The sequence below is a fragment of the Ipomoea nil genome, unplaced genomic scaffold, assembly GCF_001879475.1.
Source record: "Ipomoea nil cultivar Tokyo-kokei standard unplaced genomic scaffold, Asagao_1.1 scaffold2826, whole genome shotgun sequence".
Taxonomy (NCBI): Eukaryota; Viridiplantae; Streptophyta; class Magnoliopsida; order Solanales; family Convolvulaceae; genus Ipomoea; species Ipomoea nil.
In genome coordinates this window covers 4,450,001-4,470,081 of record NW_017619254.1, presented here as the reverse complement: position 1 = coordinate 4,470,081, position 20,081 = coordinate 4,450,001, and the positions used below count along the sequence as shown (strand labels likewise).

Below are 20,081 nucleotides of genomic sequence, written 5' to 3'. Positions count from 1 at the left end.
TCAGTTCTCAACTTTCAAAGTGAACACGGATGAAGCTTCTATTTTCTCCTATGTGGTGGATGAAAACCAAACAATGTCTGCTCTCAATACAACTGAGAACTTTGGCTAGTTCTCGAAATTCAATGATGAGGAAGAAATCTTAGCCTTTTGCAGAACAACAATGGAGGCCTATAGCACCAGTTGAATCAAAGTATACTATATCTTCTTGGGCAGAAAAAAACAGAATTATACATACACACATGAATCTTGTTATTGAGACAATATTTCCAAGATAATTAAAAAAAAAAATGATATTAGTAATTAGGCATGCAAATATTTGCATTTTATTGCTTAAACTGTTCAAAGAATGTGATGGACATTCACATTTCACAGCTCAAAAGCTGTATGATATAAGCAAGCCAAACAGAATCTATACAAATAAATTTACAATAACATGTTATTGTACCATGCTTCAGATATCCTTGCAGAGAAAATAAAGAAACCAGTCACCAAGAGCTTCTAAGGGCAGCAACAAGGGCACCGTATCAATCCGTTTTCGTTGCAATCTACGCACCTCCTTAACATCCTTTCCCCATTTTTGAACACTTTTCGACTGCCATTGCAACTCGGGCATGGCACAAACCTTGCATCCCCACAGCTTCCACAAAAGAATCCATCTTTCTTCACGGGAAACCCTTTCAAAAGCCTAGGCAACTCCCCGGCCTCGTTTAGTTGCTTAATCTCATTTACACCACCAATGTGCCTTCCCCCAATGAAAACCTGTGGCAAGCTCACAGCTTTACCACCCAACACACTCTGCAACTCTTTCCTATAGGATGAATCCATGGATATGTCCCGTTCATCTACGCACACGCGAAGTCCCCCTAAGATCATTCGAACATCGCAGCAGTCCTCGTAAGTCTTCCTAATTCCCCTTAAACTAGTATAATACAGAACAATCCTATCCTCAGTACCCTTCAGCTTAAATGCACTATTTGGAATCAATGTGCCCAATAAGATCCTATCATTTGAGTCTATGGAGCTCAATGGCTCCTCTGCATCAGAGTGCTCAACAAACTCGTAAGATTTGAGCATTTTGGTCAAAGAAATTTCTTTCTCGTGAGTCTCCAAGATGGGGACTTTGGGGGGCTCGACTACATGGAAACCAAAGTCATCATCAAGGCCTTCCATGAGCTCCCACGTATTGACAACTGAGTCAGGGGACAGAGGCTCTAACGGGTCAGACCCGGATTGGGATTTCCCAAATTCAGTTCTAGGGTTAGGGTTTGGAATAGCGGGGCTGTCGATTAAGAGAAGCGAGCCATAGGTGGAGGAGGTGAGCAGCACGAAATGGCTGGTATCCCCTTTCCCGAGAGGCGGGTGGTGAACCAGAGGGGTAGGCAGAGAAAGCGTTCGCGAAATCCGAGTAGAAGAAGAAGAAGCCGAATTAGATTGGGTTTGGGGATGAATGAAATCATGAGCGGAACGAGAAGCTGAGCAACCCATCTGTGGAAACTGCAAAAATTCCTGCAATGCTTCTACTACTACTACTAGCTCTTAGCTGGGTGGGTATTGTTTGATTTGTTAATGAGAAAGGTAAGGTAAAGGTGGGGATTTGAGGAAGCGAGAAGAGGGTGTTGTGTTGGTGGGAGAAAGCTGTCAAGAACAGTTGAGGAAGATGATGATTGATGATTGAAGAGCAGAGATGGGGAGAAGGGATTGGAACAACCGTTGTCTCCTGTAATTGACGAAGACATCAAACTGAAAGGGGCGATTAGATTAGTAGATGATGACGACGACGACCATTGAGGTTTGGATACTTTAGCGTACAAGGTATCGGCTAGCACGTTCCTAGAAAAAGGAAAATGATTTTTTTTTTCCTTTTATCATACCTTATCATTGATACTTTTCTATAATACTTGCAATCAATCTAAAGATAATAAGATATGCACGACAAATAAAATTATAATCAAAATTGAAATTAAATATTTACTCCGTAATGAATTAAAATAAGTTTTAGTGAAAATAAGTGAAGTGATGACATCTTATCTTCTTATCTTTATCTTATCTTATCTTATCTTATCTTACTCTATATAATAGCAAAATATTTTTGCCACATCATTTTCCCACCTAAATAATAAAACGTCGTTTGGACTGTTATTAATTTTCATATTTATGAACTCATTAGATGACTCATACGTACAGTGATAGGCCTGAATATATATATATATATATATATATATATATATATATATATATATATATATATATATATATAATTTACAATCTTATTTAATTATTATTATATCTTATTTTATATATAACATTTTGCTATTATATAGAGTAAGATAAGAAGATTATACGATAATTTTAAATTATTAAGAGATCATATTTAATAACCGTGCATCGCACGAGAAACTTACTAGTTTGGTATAATAATGTACATATTGTGGTCTGTGGAGTAGATTACAATTTCTACCATGCTTAGCAAAATAACGGCTCCAAAGTGCTCATTTTAACGAATCTTTTGTTAGAGCCACGATACCTATATTGATAGCTATGGCAAGTTGGCAACAGATGTCTGGTTGGCTAATATTTCAATAGATAAAATAAAATTAGTTCTTCCACTTTTGAATTTCATTTACATACAACTAATAAAAATTGAATCATGCACGGTGCACCCTACCTCTTTATCAAATCAAAGCAATTAATTTATTTTAGTTCATCGACTAATTGAATTATGCTCTAGATGCATTTTTAAATTTAAACTCATTGACTTTACAATAACTTTACTAAAATAAACTATTCAAGAAGACCAGCAGACTCCTTCATTTACCAAAATGATTAATTATATATGTACAAACCAAATAAACTATATTAACAAAAAAAAAAAAAAAAAAAAAAAAAAAACAAACAAACAAACAAACAAAAAAAGTAGAATTATTGCATACACTTAAGAAATTAAAAACAAATTTGCTCTTGTTGAGATTCATTATTTTTTTTTTTAAAGATGCATATCATCTAGACATCTAACTTTTCTTGTAATTACAAAATTAACCAGTCTCCCTTCAAGGAATCCACTATCATTTCAAAAAGCTCTGGAGTAAACATTTCTTATATGTAAACTTCTTTTTTGAGAATTCATATGTAAACTTCTTAGTTTGAAGAAATGAAATGAAACATGGATAGAAGAGGATTGGCACGTGATCACTCTTTCTCAATTCCTCTCCTCTAAGCAAATACCCTTCTACATGGATATACAACCTAAAAATCATAGTATATTGCTAATGGATCTACCCAATACTCTATTTACTTTGACAAGTACCTTCTAGTCTAATAGTATAAGCCTCTCGAGTTCAACCTTTATTTCAGTCGAAGTATATCCGACTATCCGTATCTTATGTCTCTATTAACAATATTACGTTTGATTGATGCATACTTCAACCATTAATGAAAGGTCAAAGGTCAAATGAATGCAAAATCATCTTCCAATATGAAATTGTGTGTAGTAAAGAAGGCAGCCCTTTTCATTTTCATATAAAGACTACCTAGCAAAGAATAAAGCAGGTCAGTTTCATCATGAGATCTATCACCAGCCACAAAAACATGAACCCTATTTGCTACTTCAATCCAACTACAACCTGGCTGCTTTCTCAATCCTCTATCCTTCATTTTCCCCTGCAGTTTTGCAGCTTCTTTCCAGTTCCCACTTGAAGCATATATGTTCGATAGCAGCATATAAGTACTAGAACTTTCTGCAGCCACCTGGTCTACCTCTAGGAGTTTTTCTCCTGCCAGTTTCCCGGTTTCTTGGTCCCCATGAACATTACACCCTGAAAGAAGAGCTACCCAAATCTTTGCAGGTAGCTTTGTTTGGAGTTGTTCCATGAATCGATAAGCCTCTTTGAGGTTTCCTGCTCGACTGCAAAGATCAATTATGCATGAGTAGTGATGGTCACCAACCTCTATGGACTCATCTCTCATAAGCTGAATAAAGTAATTTAACCCTTCCTCAACCAACCCCGAATGGCTGCAGGCAGCAAGCAACCCCACATAAGTTACATCATTTGGTCTGAACCCCATATTTTGCATATCTTTGAACAAATTGATTGCTTCCCTACCACATCCATGGTGAGCATATGCTGCAATCATTCCATTCCAAGAGACCAGATCCATCTGGCCTCTTAATCCATCATCAAACATTTTCCTCGCAGTTGACAGCTCTCCACATTTTGAATACATGTCAATAAGTCCAGAAACGACCAATTGGTTATCTTGATAAACTGTCTTGCTAATTACTTGGTGAATTTGCATCCCTTCACCCAGACCAGCTAAGTTACTACAAGCACTCAAAACACAAACGAAGGTCCCTTCATTTGGTTTTACACGGGCATCCCACTGCATATCACTAAAAGTTTCTATGGCTTTCTCACTTTGGCCATTCTGCACAGAGCCATTAATCATCAATGTCCAAGAAACTACATCTTTTCTCGGCATTTCATTGAACAACATTCTTGCACTGTTCAGGTCCTTGTTTTCTATAAAACCAGAGATCATTGTATTCCATGAGAGAACACTCTTTTCAGGCATCCTCTCGAATAGTTCAAATGCTTCATCAAACCTCAAATTCTTTATGTACCCAGTAATCATTGCATTCCAGGAAACCACATTCCGGTCTGGCATCCCCTCAAAAAACATTCTTGCCTCATCTACTCTCCCATTGCTTGACAACCCAGAAATCATGGTAGTCCAAGAGACCACATTCCTTTCTGACATTTGATCAAAAATCCTCCATGCCTCATCAACCCTCCCACATTGAGTTAGTCCTCCAATTACCATATTCCAAGAAACCACATTCCTCTCTTCCATACTCTCAAAAAACGCCAAAGCCTCATCAATTCTACCAGCTTTCACATACCCATTAATCATACTATTCCAAGATACCACATTCTTTTCCGGCATCTCTTTGAAAAGCCTCTGAGCATCTAAAATTTGATTCCCCCTCATATACCCAGCAACCATAGCTGTCCAAGTTACAACATTTCTCTTAGCATCACCTCTATCAAACAACTCCCGAGCTTCATTAATCATGCCACAGCTTATGTACCCTGAAATCATAGGTGTCCAGGAAATCACATCTGGATCAGGCATTTCATCAAACACTCCTCGTGCTTCAATGACACGACCATCTTTGCATAGCCTTGTGATCATCGAATTTGACCTTGCTACTTCTGGATCCAGGGTATAATCTATTCTGGGTAACGTAAAGCACTCCCCCCTTTTGGGTTGACCGATGTAGTAGCATTGCTTAAAATTATCACCATGCCGAAGTTCAAGATTTGACAGCGAGTTAATGAGAGCTCGCAATGGGCTGAAAATGGCCAATCTTTTAGTAGAGCTCAAGGATAATGATCGAAAAGGCGTAAACATATCAGCTCTACATTTAATTATAGAGCACCACTAAAATGAAAGCATGAAATCCATGAATTATTGATTTATTACATTTATATTAAAAAAAAAAAAACCGTAAAAATAAAAGTTACGGAGTACTCCGTAATAAACAAACAAAATTTAAAGAATTTTTAAAAATAAAAACCACGAAATTTGGGCCGGGCCTCCATGCCTTTATGGGCCGCTACAGAACGCTAACATGTATTCGGTTTACGCTGTAGTCACTTAACTCGTCTTCTCCCACATCGGCACATGAAGCAGCTTGTTTCCAGTACACATACTCCACCATGGAAGGACAGAGCGTCCCTTCGGGGACATCCGATAAAATTGGAACGATACAGAGAAGATTAGCATGGCCCCTGCGCAAGGATGACACGCACAAATCGAGAAATGGTCCAAATTTTTTTTTGCCCAAAAATCCAAGAACTTAAACCGCTAATTTGTCCCCAGATTTCTTGAATATAATCTGGGAATTTTTGGGGATTTTCCACTTTTACAGAAATGCATTGGATGGGTTTTGCAATAATCGTAATAGGTATGTTTTTTACGTACCTTCCATACGATTCTCCGGTCTTTCCTAATTTCCGTTTGTTTTATGAAATTGATTATGTTAGGTGTTAGGCTCTTCGTACCGTTGATTGAAAACCAGAGCGAATGTTTTTATTATATTATTTCTTTATCCAAATTACACAGGTTTTTTGTGTGTGTGTTTTTTTCATGGAATTGAAGATGTGAAATGTTATGCTGTGTTGTTTATGCTCCTATCACTGTTGCTTTAATTTGCACCATACATGGCAGAGAGCGAGCTTGAGAGTTTCAATTACTGTTCGAAAATTTTGCATTTGTTGCTCTGCAGTTTCTGTAGTAGTTTTCCCACCACTCCCTTTCTTGATTTCATAGCTAATTTAAGCTAAATCATTGTTGAAAATGAGGCCATAAAGGTTCCCACACATATGCTGGTGAATGAATACGGAGCACTTGATTGTAGAATTCTTGATATCGAATAGCATGATCGATGTATATGTTCTCCTGACTGCATGCTACTTAGAGCTGAATGCTGGAGAATTTGAGGTTTTCAAATACTGAATATATGATTTGTACATGATAGTCATCTTCTTGTAGTTGTGAATCTTTTCTTAGTAGATATCAATTTCTCCTTGATTCACCAAATTCATCACATGCAAGTTTAGAGACAGTAATTAAGAGCTCAATCTGTTCTATACTCTCTTCTTATGCAAGTCAAGATTTTCGGCCTTGATATCAAATTTACTATTAATTATTTATAACTCTCTACATGATTCATTCTACTGGTTAAGTAACATATTTTGTGGAAAAATGATTTTGATTTGGTTATGTTATGGTGCAAATTAAAGCCTCAGCTTTTCATTTTGTTATACTTTTCAGTTGCTCAACACTTTCTGGTTAAAAAAAACTTTGTTCTGAGGGTTGGCAGATCACAGCCTTTTCTGCGCTACTGGGCGGGGTTGAGGTTTACATGGACCCTAAACCATAAACTAGTAATTCAAATTTGTTAATAATAGTTTCAATTCTTTTATTAGTAATTATAGGACTGAATTTCAAATCTAGTATGTATGTTATTCTTAAAGTCTTGTAGTTTAGTCATTCACAAATTGTATCTTTCTCTGAAACAATGACAGATGATTGCTGTTGAACTGGAATGAGTGCATGGATACAAGTGAAGTTAATATCATTTGGCATGCTCAGAAATTGGCTTTACTGATGTTGCTATGAACTATGATGGATGATAACATATGCCACATCAGACCCGGTACTCACATCATACAATATCTTATCCACAGCTGATCCCAGTATGTTGGGGAGTTCTTACATTGTTGAAGCTGGAACAAACTTACCTTAGCTAGAGCTCTAATTTTTCAGTGTCTTTAATAACATAGTCATTGGTAATAAAGAGGTCTTGAGAAAGAATGAAATGTTGCAATCCCTTTGTTCATTGTTCTTTAGTCCAACTGTGTTTGGGATTTGGAAACTTTTGGCAGTCCAAAATTTCCTAAAATATTTTGCATTAAGATTGTTGTGAAGTTTACTTTGTTGATTTTGTATGCTTACATAATACTTCCTCCACCTCAAAAAAAAATTTTTTGTCAATTAGATAATTACAATTTAATTTTTCATAATATTTACTATTGGTATATGATAGTATAAATTGCTTGTTTAACGTGTGCTGTGTATAAAGTATGTAGACATAAAGAGTAGATGGGAGAATTTTGCTCAAAAAGGCTCTCTTTTATTCATTGATGCTCTTTTAGAGACTCCAGAGTAGAGGAGAAGAGAGGAATTATGCAAGTGTTATCTAAAGACTAAAAGAGAGAGCTAAGAGAAGGGGGAAAATCCCTACCATGAAGGGCTAATACCCTTTATATAGACACTTGACTTGTTGACTTTGATCCGAATCGTTTGACCCCGATTCGACTACAAAATGAGAACATGGACATGTATGAATGTAAAAAATCGAGGAATATTCACTATCCGTATATAAAATTTATATCTTTAGAACCTAAAGTAAGAGTATCATTATATATCAAAAAATTAAATTTAAAAATAAAAAAAAAATACTAAAGAGAATAAGTAAAAAATAAAAAGCTAGTTTAACATAAATAAGACAAGTAAACATAGTATAAGTATTATATTGTTAATATATAATTGTACCTAGTATGGTTGGTATTAATTTTGATCAGCATTTTAGATTTTTTTTAATTAATTTATTACAAATAAAAACATGAGAATTTTATTTTTACAAAAAAGTTAGTATACATTTCATAAGTAAATATTTTCAATATGATTAATAAACATGTTAAGTACAATTAACAAGAACTAAATATGAACTCCAATAGTACTTAAAAAAAAAAAAAAAAAAAAAAAAAAAAAAAAAAAAACTCTAACAAAATGAAAATTTTCTCTAAACAAATAAAATGAAATAAATTTTATTAGAAGGATAATATTGAAAAATGGTTTAAATTAGAGAGTTAAATGAAGAAGGATTGTAGACAAAATAATTCCACAAGAAAAGAAAACTACATAAATAAATACACCGTAAAATATAATATTTGAAAGAAATAGAGAAAACAATGCGTCTGCCAGAAGTTGAACCCAAGTCTATTGCTTGAAAGGCAATTATCCTAACCGTTGGACTACAAGCACTTCCTGTTCCCCATACACAGACTACTGTATCATCTCATCACAATAGAGGTCCCCAGAACGTAGAACTTTCATAGGGTTCAACTGATCTGCAGCTCCATGTTAGGAAGAACACACAGCGAAAATGGAAAACCGGGATAAAAAAAGATGGGAAGCCTGTCAGACAGCCAAGAGGCCATCCCAGCCGCTGCTAGACGGCCAGGAACGATCCTCGACGGCTCCGCCCGGTGAAGGTACGGTGCTGTTACTCACGCTCTAGCCTCTTGGCCATGATTCATCCACCAGACTTAGTTTCCTGTCTCCTTAGAACTCAAGGATTACAAGCCTATAGAACAGATCCTGTTCAAGTAAGGTCGTGACTAACTCTCGCAAATAGAACCTTATATTTTGATTTCAAGTTTAATAGCTGCCCGATGTGGGAAATTTAATTTCTGAAGTTTTGGTTGTTGAACTGAGAGTCTGAGACTATCTATCAGACTAGCGCAAATGGAAGCAATAAGGGTTTAATGGAATTCCAAAGCTGATGGTTTGATCAACAGTTATTGATTCATCATCGAGGTAAGATGGAAATTTCTTCAATTCCTCAGTTGTTACGTTTTTGCATTTTTATTCTATTTTGAAGAAGATTAGCATCTCAATCGCTTCATAGTTGTGTATAATTCCATTAGGGAATATTATCATGTCCCCTGCCGCACAAATTGAGAAATGGTCCCAAAAAAAATTTCCCACAAATCCCTGCCATGGATCCCTTGTTCCCCCGTGAAAATTCGGCAAGTATTCACTAAGCTGCACTTGAGTTTTGGATTTCCTTAAATTTTTAGGGTTTTCCATTTCCCTAACCTGCTTTACCGCGTTTGACATTCTGATACGTACCATGCTATTGAGATTGGAAATCCTTTTAACCACTTGTACGATTCCTGGGCTTTTCGCTCTTACCGTTTGTTTGATAGAATTGAATGTGTATATAGGTTATTGAATCCAGAGTGGAAAACTATTATGCTATTTCTTGCTCTATTATTGTGCATGTCTGTCTGTGTTTTATATTATGTAATTAGATTGTTGGTAGTTTTTGAAGTTGCAATTGAATTCATTTTGTTTTGGTAAACAATGAAATTTCATATTTGTTGCAGTGAATTCCAGGTGATATAGCTCTGTTAAGTTTAGTATGGGGAATGAGTAAAAATACTGTAAAATATTGAACTGGGACTGCTGATAGTTCACTAACATTCATAATTATGTATCATATGGCACCTGGTTGTAGTAGATGTGATATGATAAGTAGTTTTATATGTTTTCTTCTTCTTCTTTTCATTTTTCATATATAAATGTGAAACACTTAAAAAATATTATGATGTGTAGTCATGAGTGTTATCATTCTTTTAGCTTTCCTGCTACAGAGTAACAGAGATTTCATTGAACTGATGACAGATGATGATGATGGCCATTGAACTGGGAATGCTGAATTCATTCATGGAAAACTATGAGAGATGATGGAGAACCAACCTCATATAGAAGATATTGGTTTAAGAATATTGGTTTGCTTTGGAGATTGGTGTCTCAATTTGGTCTTCCCTTTTGAAGCAAATGTTAATTAGTCGAACTATATTTATTGAAAATAAATAGGTCTTATTCAACTTTGTGATTGTTTTTTTATTTGAGTGTTTGTCTCCACCACCTTGCCTTATAGGTTAGTTATGCACATATAATTTTACAGTGTTGATCATTGCTGGTATCAATTGTATTCGTATTCGGTACAAAAATGGTACTAGTGGATATTATTGATAATAATTTTTATCAATATCATAAAAAAAATAAAAATAAAAATCTTCAAAGTAAATTTTCTATTGCAAAATATTCTATGTAATATTATGTCAATAAAAAAAATGGAGTAAAAGAAATAAAACTATATAAACAAGTAAAGAAGGGTATATGCACAGAAATATAAATCCACGACAAAATAAAACTATATAAATAAATAAAATATTAGAGAAAATAAAACTATATAAGTAAATAAAATATTTTAAAGAAATGGAGAAAATATTTATTGTATACATTTTTCAGAATTAATAAATTGGTAAATTTGTATTTCAAAAAAAAAAAAAAAAAAAAAAAAAAAAAAAAAAAAAAAACAGAAAAGAAAAAAAGGTAAATTTGGATTGGGCCTTGAAGGGCCGGTTAGGAAGCGGTAGCCTTCTAATTTACTTCTTTTATGTTCTTTTCTCTGTGCAGCTCCCACACCGATCGATGAAGCAGCTCTGTTCCAGTAGACATAGCCCGCCATTGAAGAGCTAGACTGTCCCTTCGGGGACATCCGATAAAATTGGAACGATACAGAGAAGATTAGCATGGCCCCTGCGCAAGGATGACACGCACAAATCGAGAAATGGTCTAAATTTTTTTTTAGACCAAAATCTGGGAATTTAATCTGCTTTTCTGCTAATGTTTTGGTGATTTCCCACTCTTCTGAATTGAATTTGGCATGCTGGTTCCTCTATCCAATCTCCTGATGATGAGGGACTTATTCAAGATGCCATCATTAACAGGCCTGTGCAAAATCCAATTTTGTTAATAATGAATTTGTGGATTATAATTTTGATAAACTTCTAGCTGATTATACTACAAATTGGATTGAATATTCCAGTTACTTTTCCCCAATATTTCAACGAAATTGTCTGCTAATTGTTTGAGATTTTCCACTTATTCTTAGCTACTCTTAGACTCATTTTGTGTTCTAAAGCAGTTCCTCAATAGACTAAAACCTGGTTTTGATTCCTTGTCTCATTTTTTTTTTTTTTTTTTGAGGTTCGAATTCTTTGAAATAGTTACTCAGTTGTGTAACACTCAAATCTTAGAATTCTTGGTTACTTTAATAATTGGGTTTGGTTTATTTGTTACTTTTTCCATTTGTAATCTACTAATCTTGTTGATGTTTCACCCTTTTCTTAAGTTGATAATTACTTCTTTATTGGTTTCCCCAGAAATGATGACAGATGATGGCCATTGAACTGGGAATCCTGAATTCATGGCTAATATGAGATGATGATGGAGAAAGGTGATGCAAAGAGATTGATGGCTCCATACTTTTCTCTTCCCTTTGAAGCAAATGTTAATTAGTTGAACTATATTTATTGGAAATAAATAGGGGTCTTTTATTTTTTATTTTTGAAAACCAATAAATAGGGGTCCTAGAAAATAATACTAAAATGTTGATCATTCCCATTTTTTCTTTATTATTGTACCCAAATTGTAATTTGGTAGAGCTTTTTATTAGATATTCTTGATGTATCTAGGGATGGCAACGGGGCGGGGAGTATACAGATAATTTCAGTAAGCAATTTTCATTTTTTTTTCTATTGCAAAATTCATAGATTAAATTGTTTAATTTTCTATACTATATTATGTCAATAAAAAAAAGTACCATTTGGAAATTGGTTTAAGGAAAATAAATTTTATTACTTGGATGATATTGAAAAAACATATAGGAATAAGAGTCAAATAGGTCATCGAACTGCACTCAATAATGCAATTAGGCCACCGAACTTAAAAAAGCTACAATTGAGTCCCTGAACTAACTAATTATATTCAAGAGAAAATTTCAATTTTGGTCACACGATTATAGGTGCTTTGTTAATTTCAGCACCTAACTTTCAAAAGTGTCAATTTAGTACCTTGAGTATGTAATTTTTGTCAATTTTGATCACTCCGATCAAATTGGCGGCCAAATTTGGCCGGAAAAATTTAATCCAACATTTAATCTAAATCTGAGGGACAAAATGGTCTTTTCTATGATCAATGTCTCATATTTATTTTATGATAAATCATTAGCGCAACATAGATTCTCGTTTTCTTCATCTGACAAGCACCTGCAGCAATCTAACTCATCCATCTCAATAGTTCGACTGACACCGACTAATCCATCCCTCCACGATATTTTCATGTTAGACTCAGATGCATTTCCAAATGAGGAATCGGAAAGCAAAGATGCAGCAGCATCCCTACGTTTTTGACATTCAGCGACCCGACGAAACTAAAAGGCGAGGTTGAATTAGTAAACTTGAAACTCATCCCAGGAGCATCATGAGTTGGCATCTGATTCTGAGGTGATAAGCTCACTTTGCGAAGAATTTCTGTAACCTCATCAAGTTCATATTCGAATCCAGGCTGTTTATGATGTCCATCTACGTTAAGCCACGACAATCCAAAATCTAGGGCTGAGCTTGAATCTGACTTGGGGGTCTGAATGACATTACCACAGCTTAACGTGCTCATAGAATGTGGAGAATTATCCATCACAAAGCTGTCATTTTTCTCATAGGAAGGCTTGGATAACTCTTGCAATTCAGATTCCATCGGAGAATGCAAAACGATCCTTGTCTTTCCCGCGGTGCTACTATCGCAATCTAAATCAGATTTTAATCCAACATTTAGTATAAATTAATTCGGTCAATACCAAATGATACAAAAGACCATTTTGCCCCTCAGATTTTAGACTAAATGTTGTATTAAATTTTTCCGGTCAAATTTGGCCGGTAATTTGGTCGGAGTGACCAAAATTGACAAAAATTACATACTCAAGGTACTAAATTGACACTTTTGAAAGTTAGGTGCTGAAATTAACAAAGCTCCTATAGTCGTGTGACCAAAATTGAATTTTTCTCTTATATTCAATTAGTCCAATTTGTAGGTCTTTCAAGTAATTAACACGTCACCTCTATTTTAAAATATTTTAAAAAAAATTATTATTTAAAATAATTATTTAAAAAAAAAAAAAAAAAAAGAAAAAAGATACCATCTCCGCCGGGGACGAAGAAACCGTCTTCGCCTCCGGCCATGGAGACAGAGATAACTTCTTCGTCTCCATGGCAGGAGACGAAGAGTCTCTTCGTCTCCGGCTAGAGACGAAGAAGTTATTTCGTCTCCATGGCTGGAGACGAACTCTTCGTCTCCGGCAGGGTCGATCTGTTTTTTTTTTTCTTATTATTTTAAATAATAATTTGTTTAAAAAAATATTTTGAAAAGTGGTGACTTGCTAACAACTTGAAAAACCTACAAATAAGACTAATTGCATAAAATTGGTTGGTTCAGGAATCTAATTGTAACTTTTTTAAGTTTAGTGGCCTAATTGCATTATTGTATGCAATTAGATGGCCTATTTGGCCCTTATTCTAAACATATATTATGGATTATGAATAAATGTTCATTTTAATATATTGAAGGTACATTATTTGAATATTTGATAGAATATCAAATAATGAACCTTCAATAATTAGCTAATGTACCTTCAAAAAGTAAATCTTTAGTATATTAAAAATATACAAGATAGACTATGGTACATGGTAATATGGTATAATGATTGTATTGAAATGGTTTAAATATATGTGGACAAACATAAATAAATATAATATTTTTTAAGAAATGGAGAAAATATTTATTGTATACACATTACGAATTTGGAATTCATAGATTGAAAATTTTGGACTGGGCTTATATGCTTTAATGGGCCGCTATGAGTAACAATGGTCGGTCTTCACTAGTACTAGTATCAATCATCTTTTCTCTGTGCAGCTCGCCAGCTCCCACATCGGCGATGAACCAGCTATCTCCCAGTACATATAGTCCGCCATTGAAGAAGAAGAACGTCCCTTCGGGGACATCCGATAAAATTGGAACGATACAGAGAAGATTAGCATGGCCCCTGCGCAAGGATGACACGCACAAATCGAGAAATGGTCCAAATTTTTTTAAAACCAAAATCTGGGAATTTAATCTGTTTTTTTCCTGCTAATTTTGGGTGATTTCCCAGTTCTTCTGAATTGGATATCTGGGAATTTAATCTGTTTTTTTCCTGCTAATTTTGGGTGATTTCCACTTCTTCTGAATTGGATTTGGCATGCTGTTTCCTCTATCCAATCTCCTGACGCCATCATTAACAGGCCTGTGCAAAATCCAATTTTGTTAATCGTATAAAGCTAATGATTGAATGAATTTGTGGATTATAATTTTGATAAACTTCTAGCTGATTATGTTACAAATTGGATTGAATATCCCAGTTATTTTTCCCCAATATTTCAACGAAATTGTTTGCTACTTTGTTGTGATTTTCCGCTTATTCTTAGATTCCTTTGGTGTTTTCAAGGAGTTCCTCAATAGACAGACTGAAACTGGGTTTTGATTCCTTGTATCATTTTGTTTTGTTTGTTTGCTGTGGCAAGTATACAATGCAATCACAACTCAGACTGCCTTGCCTTTGGGCTATCACTATAGGGTTGAAAATTTCTCAATGCAAATTAGAGAAGAAAGCCAAATCAGAGCATCTACCCCTGCATTTCCTGTTAAATATGCATGATGTGGCTGTTCTTTTGGACTCAGGACTGTTCTACCCAACCAATTCTTAGTTCAACACATTAACAGACTCTTGGCTTGGTAACCATAATGTTTCAAGTTTGACTCCGAGTAGGAGCAGCCTATTGGCATGTGTTGACATTTGGGAATTTCCATGATTTCTCATTCGAGATGCGTAACATCCGATCAAATTGATGATCAACTAAATTCAACAGCTTCTGTGCAATCTGGTTAGTTTTGTGATTGTCTTATAATCTTATATTGTATCTTTGGTTTGGTCCCAAGGATCTATGAACTCTTTACTGTGGCTTTCAAGTCATATACAGACATACATCAGAATTTACTAATAAAATAACCTTTGTTCATGTACAAAACAGAGTTCCTCAACCTTATACGTGACAGCGTTCCTTCGGGGACATCCGATAAAATTGGAACGATACAGAGAAGATTAGCATGCCCCCTGCGCATGGATGACACGCACAAATCGAGAAATGGTCCAACTTTTTTTTTTTTTTTTACCTCAGAAATCCTGACAATTTAATCTGCTTTCCTGCTAATTTTTGGTGATTTTCCACTTCTTCTGAATCCAATTTGGCCTGCTTTTTCCCCTTTATCCAATCTACTGATGATAGGATTTCTTCAAGATGCATGCCATCATTAACATTTAACAGGCCTGTGCAGAATTATAATTTTGACAACTTCTACTGCTTATGCTACAAATTGGAGTGAATATTCTATTTATTTCCACCCAATATTTCAACAAAATTGTCTGCTAATTGTTTGGGATTTTCCACTTATTCTTAGCTACTCTTAGACTCATTTTGTGTTCTAAAGCAGTTCCTCAATAGACTAAAACCTGGTTTTGACTCCTTGTATCATTTTTTTTTTTTTTTTGAGGTTCGAATTCTTTGAAATAGTTGCTCAGTTGTAACACTCAAATCTTAGGATTTTTGGTTACTTTAATAATTGGATTTGGTTTATTTGTTACGTTTTCCAGTTGAGTCAAGTGTTGTGGTAGATGTATGTTTGGCTATTTGGGTTAGCTTTAATGGTTTAAGTTAGGCGGTATAATTCAGCTGTAAACGTGTTTCTGTATTTGCTTCTGGTTTAGTATGTTCTTGAACAGCTAAAAGAAAATATCATTTATTGCACTATGAAATATGATGAGCTTTTGTTATTTGGATGCTGAATTGCATGCCAACAAGAATAGCAGAATCAGCTTAGCAAAATCTTTATGAGTAGCTTATTTTGTGAATTATATATATATGCTTATTGTAAAGTAATGATCACCTTTTAAAGTGCAAGCCCAAATGCATCACCTTATTAATGATCAACTTCCAAACAATTAATGATTGTATTTCGGGTCTTTTGTGTTCTGAATGAATGGTTATGTCGTTGTTTGCTTCAAAAAAAAACAACCAAAAATTTGCTGTTTTAGTTTTTTTTCTTTTTTTTTTTCTTTTTTTTTTTTCTTTTTTTTTTTACATTGAATATGAGCTGGAGAATAGTGTTTCTGGTTCTGATAGATTGGATACTAAGGTGGTTATAATCTGATTGGTGTATTGGAAGAAATCCTTATGCACAATTCTTTAGAAACTTAATGGATATCGATGACTTCATAGTTTATGGGATTGTATCATGTTCTGATTCTGGTTTGGATTAGCATGTATCACAGAACTTTCCTTCACAGCCATGTATGCTTTGGTCATTTATGAGTTTCTGAAAGAATTTACCATTGCCACAAAGGAACGGAACGGCAACATACCAATGCACATTTTTGTTGATCAACATTATGAGGGGTTGCGATTATTCTTCCATGTTTTGTGTGATGTGGAAATACAGTGCGTGTGAAGCAAAAGTGTCGTTCTTACGAAGGTTTGTACATACATTTCTTCTTCTTTTATACTGTGTTCTATGCAGGAATCTTGCTTTCAATTAGGTAGAATTTAAGTCTGCCTGTCGAAATCAAAGAACCCAAAAAAAAAAAACCCTTTCATTCTGTAACTTGGAGCTTCAAATAGTGTTTCAGCTACCATCCACTTCGATCTGCTCTATGCAACCCGATAAATTGTTGCATTCGTTGATCAGATTGTCAGTCATGATCATCAATAGAAATACCACCATCTATCATATCCTCCTTGTACAATATTTTGGCTGTCTTTTTTTTTTTTTTTTTTTTTTTTGATAATTAATCAGCTGGGTGATGTTTCACCCTCTTCTTCAGTTGATAATCATTTGTTTCTTTGTTGGTTTCCCCTGAAATGATGAGAGATGATGATGATGGCCATTGAACTGGGAATGCTGAATTCATTCATGCCAAATATGAGAGATGATGGAGAACCAACCTCATACAAAAGAGATTGGTTTAAGAATATTGCTTTGCTTTGGAGATTGGTGTCTCAATTATGTCTTCCCTTTTGAAGCAAATGTTATTTAGTTGAACTATATTTATTGAAAATAATGCTAAAATGCTGACAATCCCCTTTTATTGTACCCAAACTGTAACTTGGGAGAGATAGATCAGATATTTTTGATGTAGTAATCTTGTTCAGTCTTTCAACTTTGTGATTGTTTTCTGTTTGAGGGTTTGTCTCCACCACCTTACCACCTTGGAAGAGCTGTCAAAACGGGTTTTGCTTGTCGGGCTAGCCCGTCATGCTCTATACTTAGGTAGGGGGTGGGTTTCGAAAATAGCAGGCTGTCAAGGAGCGGGCTTTTTTGGCCTGCCCTGCTTAGGCCCGTGGACTGCCCGTCACATATTTTAAAAAATAAAATAATATATTTATATAATATTTTAGTGTTTGAGAAAATTCTGTCTAGCACAATCGGAAAAATAAATTTTGAAAAAATATTTTATGGACTCCTTTTTGCTTGAATTTTTTTTTGAAGAACTTAAAAATTTATATAACTTGATATCCAAAAAAAGTTTGGGTTGAAAACATGTTCCAGTAATCACAGAATTTCGTAAAGTTCTTGGAGTGTGCTATCCAAAAAAAAATTTGTCGATGCAATTTAAGGGTAAAATTCGAGAAAAATACTTCTAGGCCTTGGATTGATATGAAAATTTTTATGTATGTTTTAGACTTGCTGAATGCTCCTAGAAAATTTCACAATCTAGGTCAAAAAATTTTGAATTTTCTGCCAGTTCTAGTTTCTTGTATACATATATATAAATCCATGAGAAACTAAAACTATATAAATAAATAAAATATTTTAAAGAAATGGAAAATCTTTATTGTATACACTTTTCGGAATTAATAAATTGGTAAATTTGTATTTTAAAAAAATAGAAGGTAAATTCGGATTGGGCCGCTTAGGAAGCGGTAACTTTCTAAGAAGTAGCATTTTTCCTAACCGAAGTAGAGAAAAAATTGCGTTTGCCGGGAGTCGAACCCGGGTCTATTGCTTGGAAGGCAATTATCCTAACCGTTGGACTACAAACGCTTCCTGTTCACAGATTAATGCATTAAATAAAGTTCCAAGAACGTAGACTAAACCTCCAAGAACGCAGAACTTTCATAGTGTTCTACTGTTCTGCAGCTCCATTTTAGGACGAACGGCAAGAACCCACTCAACCCACCGACGTAATGAGGGAAAAAATGAGAAAAAGAAGGGAAGCCTGTCAGACAGACAAGAGGCCATCCCAGCCGCGGCTAGGCGGCCAGGAACGATCCTCGACGGCTCCGCCCGGTGAAGGTACGGTGCTGTTACTCACGCTCTAGCCCCTTGGCCATGATTCATCCACCAGGCTTAGTTTCCTGTCTCCTTAGAACTCAAGGATACAGAGGTACGAGCCTATAGAACAGATCCTGTTCAAGTAAGGTCGTGACTAACTCTCGCAAATAGAACCTTATATTTTGATTTCAAGTTTAATAGCTGCCCGATGTGGGAAATTTAATTTCTGAAGTTTTGGTTGTTGAACTGAGAGTCTGAGACTATCTATCAGACTAGCGCAAATGGAAGCAATAAGGGTTTAATGGAATTCCGAAGCTGATGGTTTGATCAACAGTTATTGATTCATCATCGAGAAATGGCCCCGACGCAAGGGTGACACGCACAAATCGAGAAATTGTCCAAATTTTTTTTATCCCAAAAAACCCTGCCATGGATCCCTTGTCCCCCTGTGAAAATTCGGTAAGTATTCGCTAAGCTGCACTTGAGTTTTGGATTTCCTTAAATTTTTAGGGTTTTCCATTTCCCTAACCTGCTTTACCGTGTTTGGGATTCTGATACGTACGATGCTATTGAGATTGGAAAATCCTTTTAACCTCTGATCTTGTACCATTCCTGGGCTGTTCGCTCTTACCGTTTGTTTGATAGAATTGGTATCAATTACAATTAGCTTACATATAAGCAAAATGTATTTTACATTTGATTTGTTGTTCAGAATAAATCGTAATTTTGAGCTATGAATGCTGATAAATGATTAACATACCCATTGGTGTGGAATATGTGACTTGTAAGTTGTAATGGCATGCTGTCTATGTTCATCTCACTGCATGGTTCTTAGAGTTGTTGAGAATGCGATTTCAAGTGCTGAAGACATGATTTATGCATAACAGTCTAATAGATTTAGTGATTTAACACATGTAAGTTCACTACAAGCATTTGTTGTACTTATAAATATGTGCCCATTATTGTAACATTTGACAAACAATTGTCGAAGTCTTACAAACACACAAGAACGCTGGTCTTTTGATACCTGAATCATGCACGATTGACAATGAAGTCATAAAGGTTCCCACACTTTTGCGATGTTGGACTGCAGAGATAGGTGTTCGCACCTGAAGTTTCAGAAAGAAAAGCTTGGGAGGGGGGTGTCTTCTTATGGTTCCACTCATTCTCCCAGGTTGCATGCACATATATGGAACTGTTGGGTGAGGCCGGTGAGGCGGCCAAGTCCAGCACCTGGTGGTTAGGGGGTTGTTGGGCGGAGGCCTAAAGGGCCAAGTCCAGCACCCTGCCTCTCGAAAATGTGTGCCGGTATAAGAAAATAAAATTGTGTCTTTGCTACTAGTTATAGCTTTTGGCGTAATGGTAAGCGTTTGATCCTAATAGGAACTAGTATAAATTGTTGCATTTGTTGATCAGATTGTCTGTTAGTCATGATCATCAATTGAAATACCATCTAT

General features: G+C 35.2%; 2 protein-coding genes, 4 long non-coding RNA genes and 1 other non-coding gene across 7 annotated transcripts; 4 read left to right on the top strand and 3 right to left on the bottom strand.

The window, feature by feature from the left end:
* Positions 1-303: 303 nt before the first annotated feature.
* On the bottom strand, positions 304-1,837 carry LOC109158633 (uncharacterized protein At5g39865-like). Its single transcript, XM_019306517.1, has 2 exons — positions 1,584-1,837; positions 304-1,539 (listed from the first exon to the last, which is right to left on the bottom strand). Exon 2 carries the CDS (start codon positions 1,483-1,485, stop codon positions 499-501), a length of 987 nt encoding a protein of 328 aa, XP_019162062.1. The 5' UTR covers positions 1,486-1,539; positions 1,584-1,837; the 3' UTR covers positions 304-498.
* Positions 1,838-3,444: 1,607 nt separating this feature from the next.
* On the bottom strand, positions 3,445-5,246 carry LOC109158772 (pentatricopeptide repeat-containing protein At2g35030, mitochondrial-like). The gene has a single exon (XM_019306667.1). The coding sequence runs from the start codon at positions 5,188-5,190 to the stop codon at positions 3,445-3,447; it is 1,746 nt and encodes a 581-aa protein (XP_019162212.1). The 5' UTR covers positions 5,191-5,246.
* A 610-nt stretch (positions 5,247-5,856) lies between these two features.
* On the top strand, positions 5,857-7,504 carry LOC109159254. The gene is made up of 2 exons (XR_002050531.1): positions 5,857-5,965; positions 7,089-7,504. It is a non-coding gene; the product is annotated as an uncharacterized LOC109159254 (long non-coding RNA).
* Positions 7,505-7,625: 121 nt separating this feature from the next.
* LOC109159251 lies at positions 7,626-18,974 on the top strand. Its single transcript, XR_002050528.1, has 3 exons — positions 7,626-7,637; positions 13,280-13,287; positions 18,698-18,974. It is a non-coding gene; the product is annotated as an uncharacterized LOC109159251 (long non-coding RNA).
* Positions 9,017-11,748, top strand: LOC109159252. Its single transcript, XR_002050529.1, has 2 exons — positions 9,017-9,476; positions 11,598-11,748. It is a non-coding gene; the product is annotated as an uncharacterized LOC109159252 (long non-coding RNA).
* LOC109159253 lies at positions 16,382-17,509 on the top strand. Its single transcript, XR_002050530.1, has 2 exons — positions 16,382-16,824; positions 17,221-17,509. It is a non-coding gene; the product is annotated as an uncharacterized LOC109159253 (long non-coding RNA).
* TRNAG-UCC lies at positions 18,322-18,393 on the bottom strand. Its single transcript has one exon. It is a non-coding gene; the product is annotated as a tRNA-Gly (tRNA).
* Positions 18,975-20,081: the final 1,107 nt, after the last annotated feature.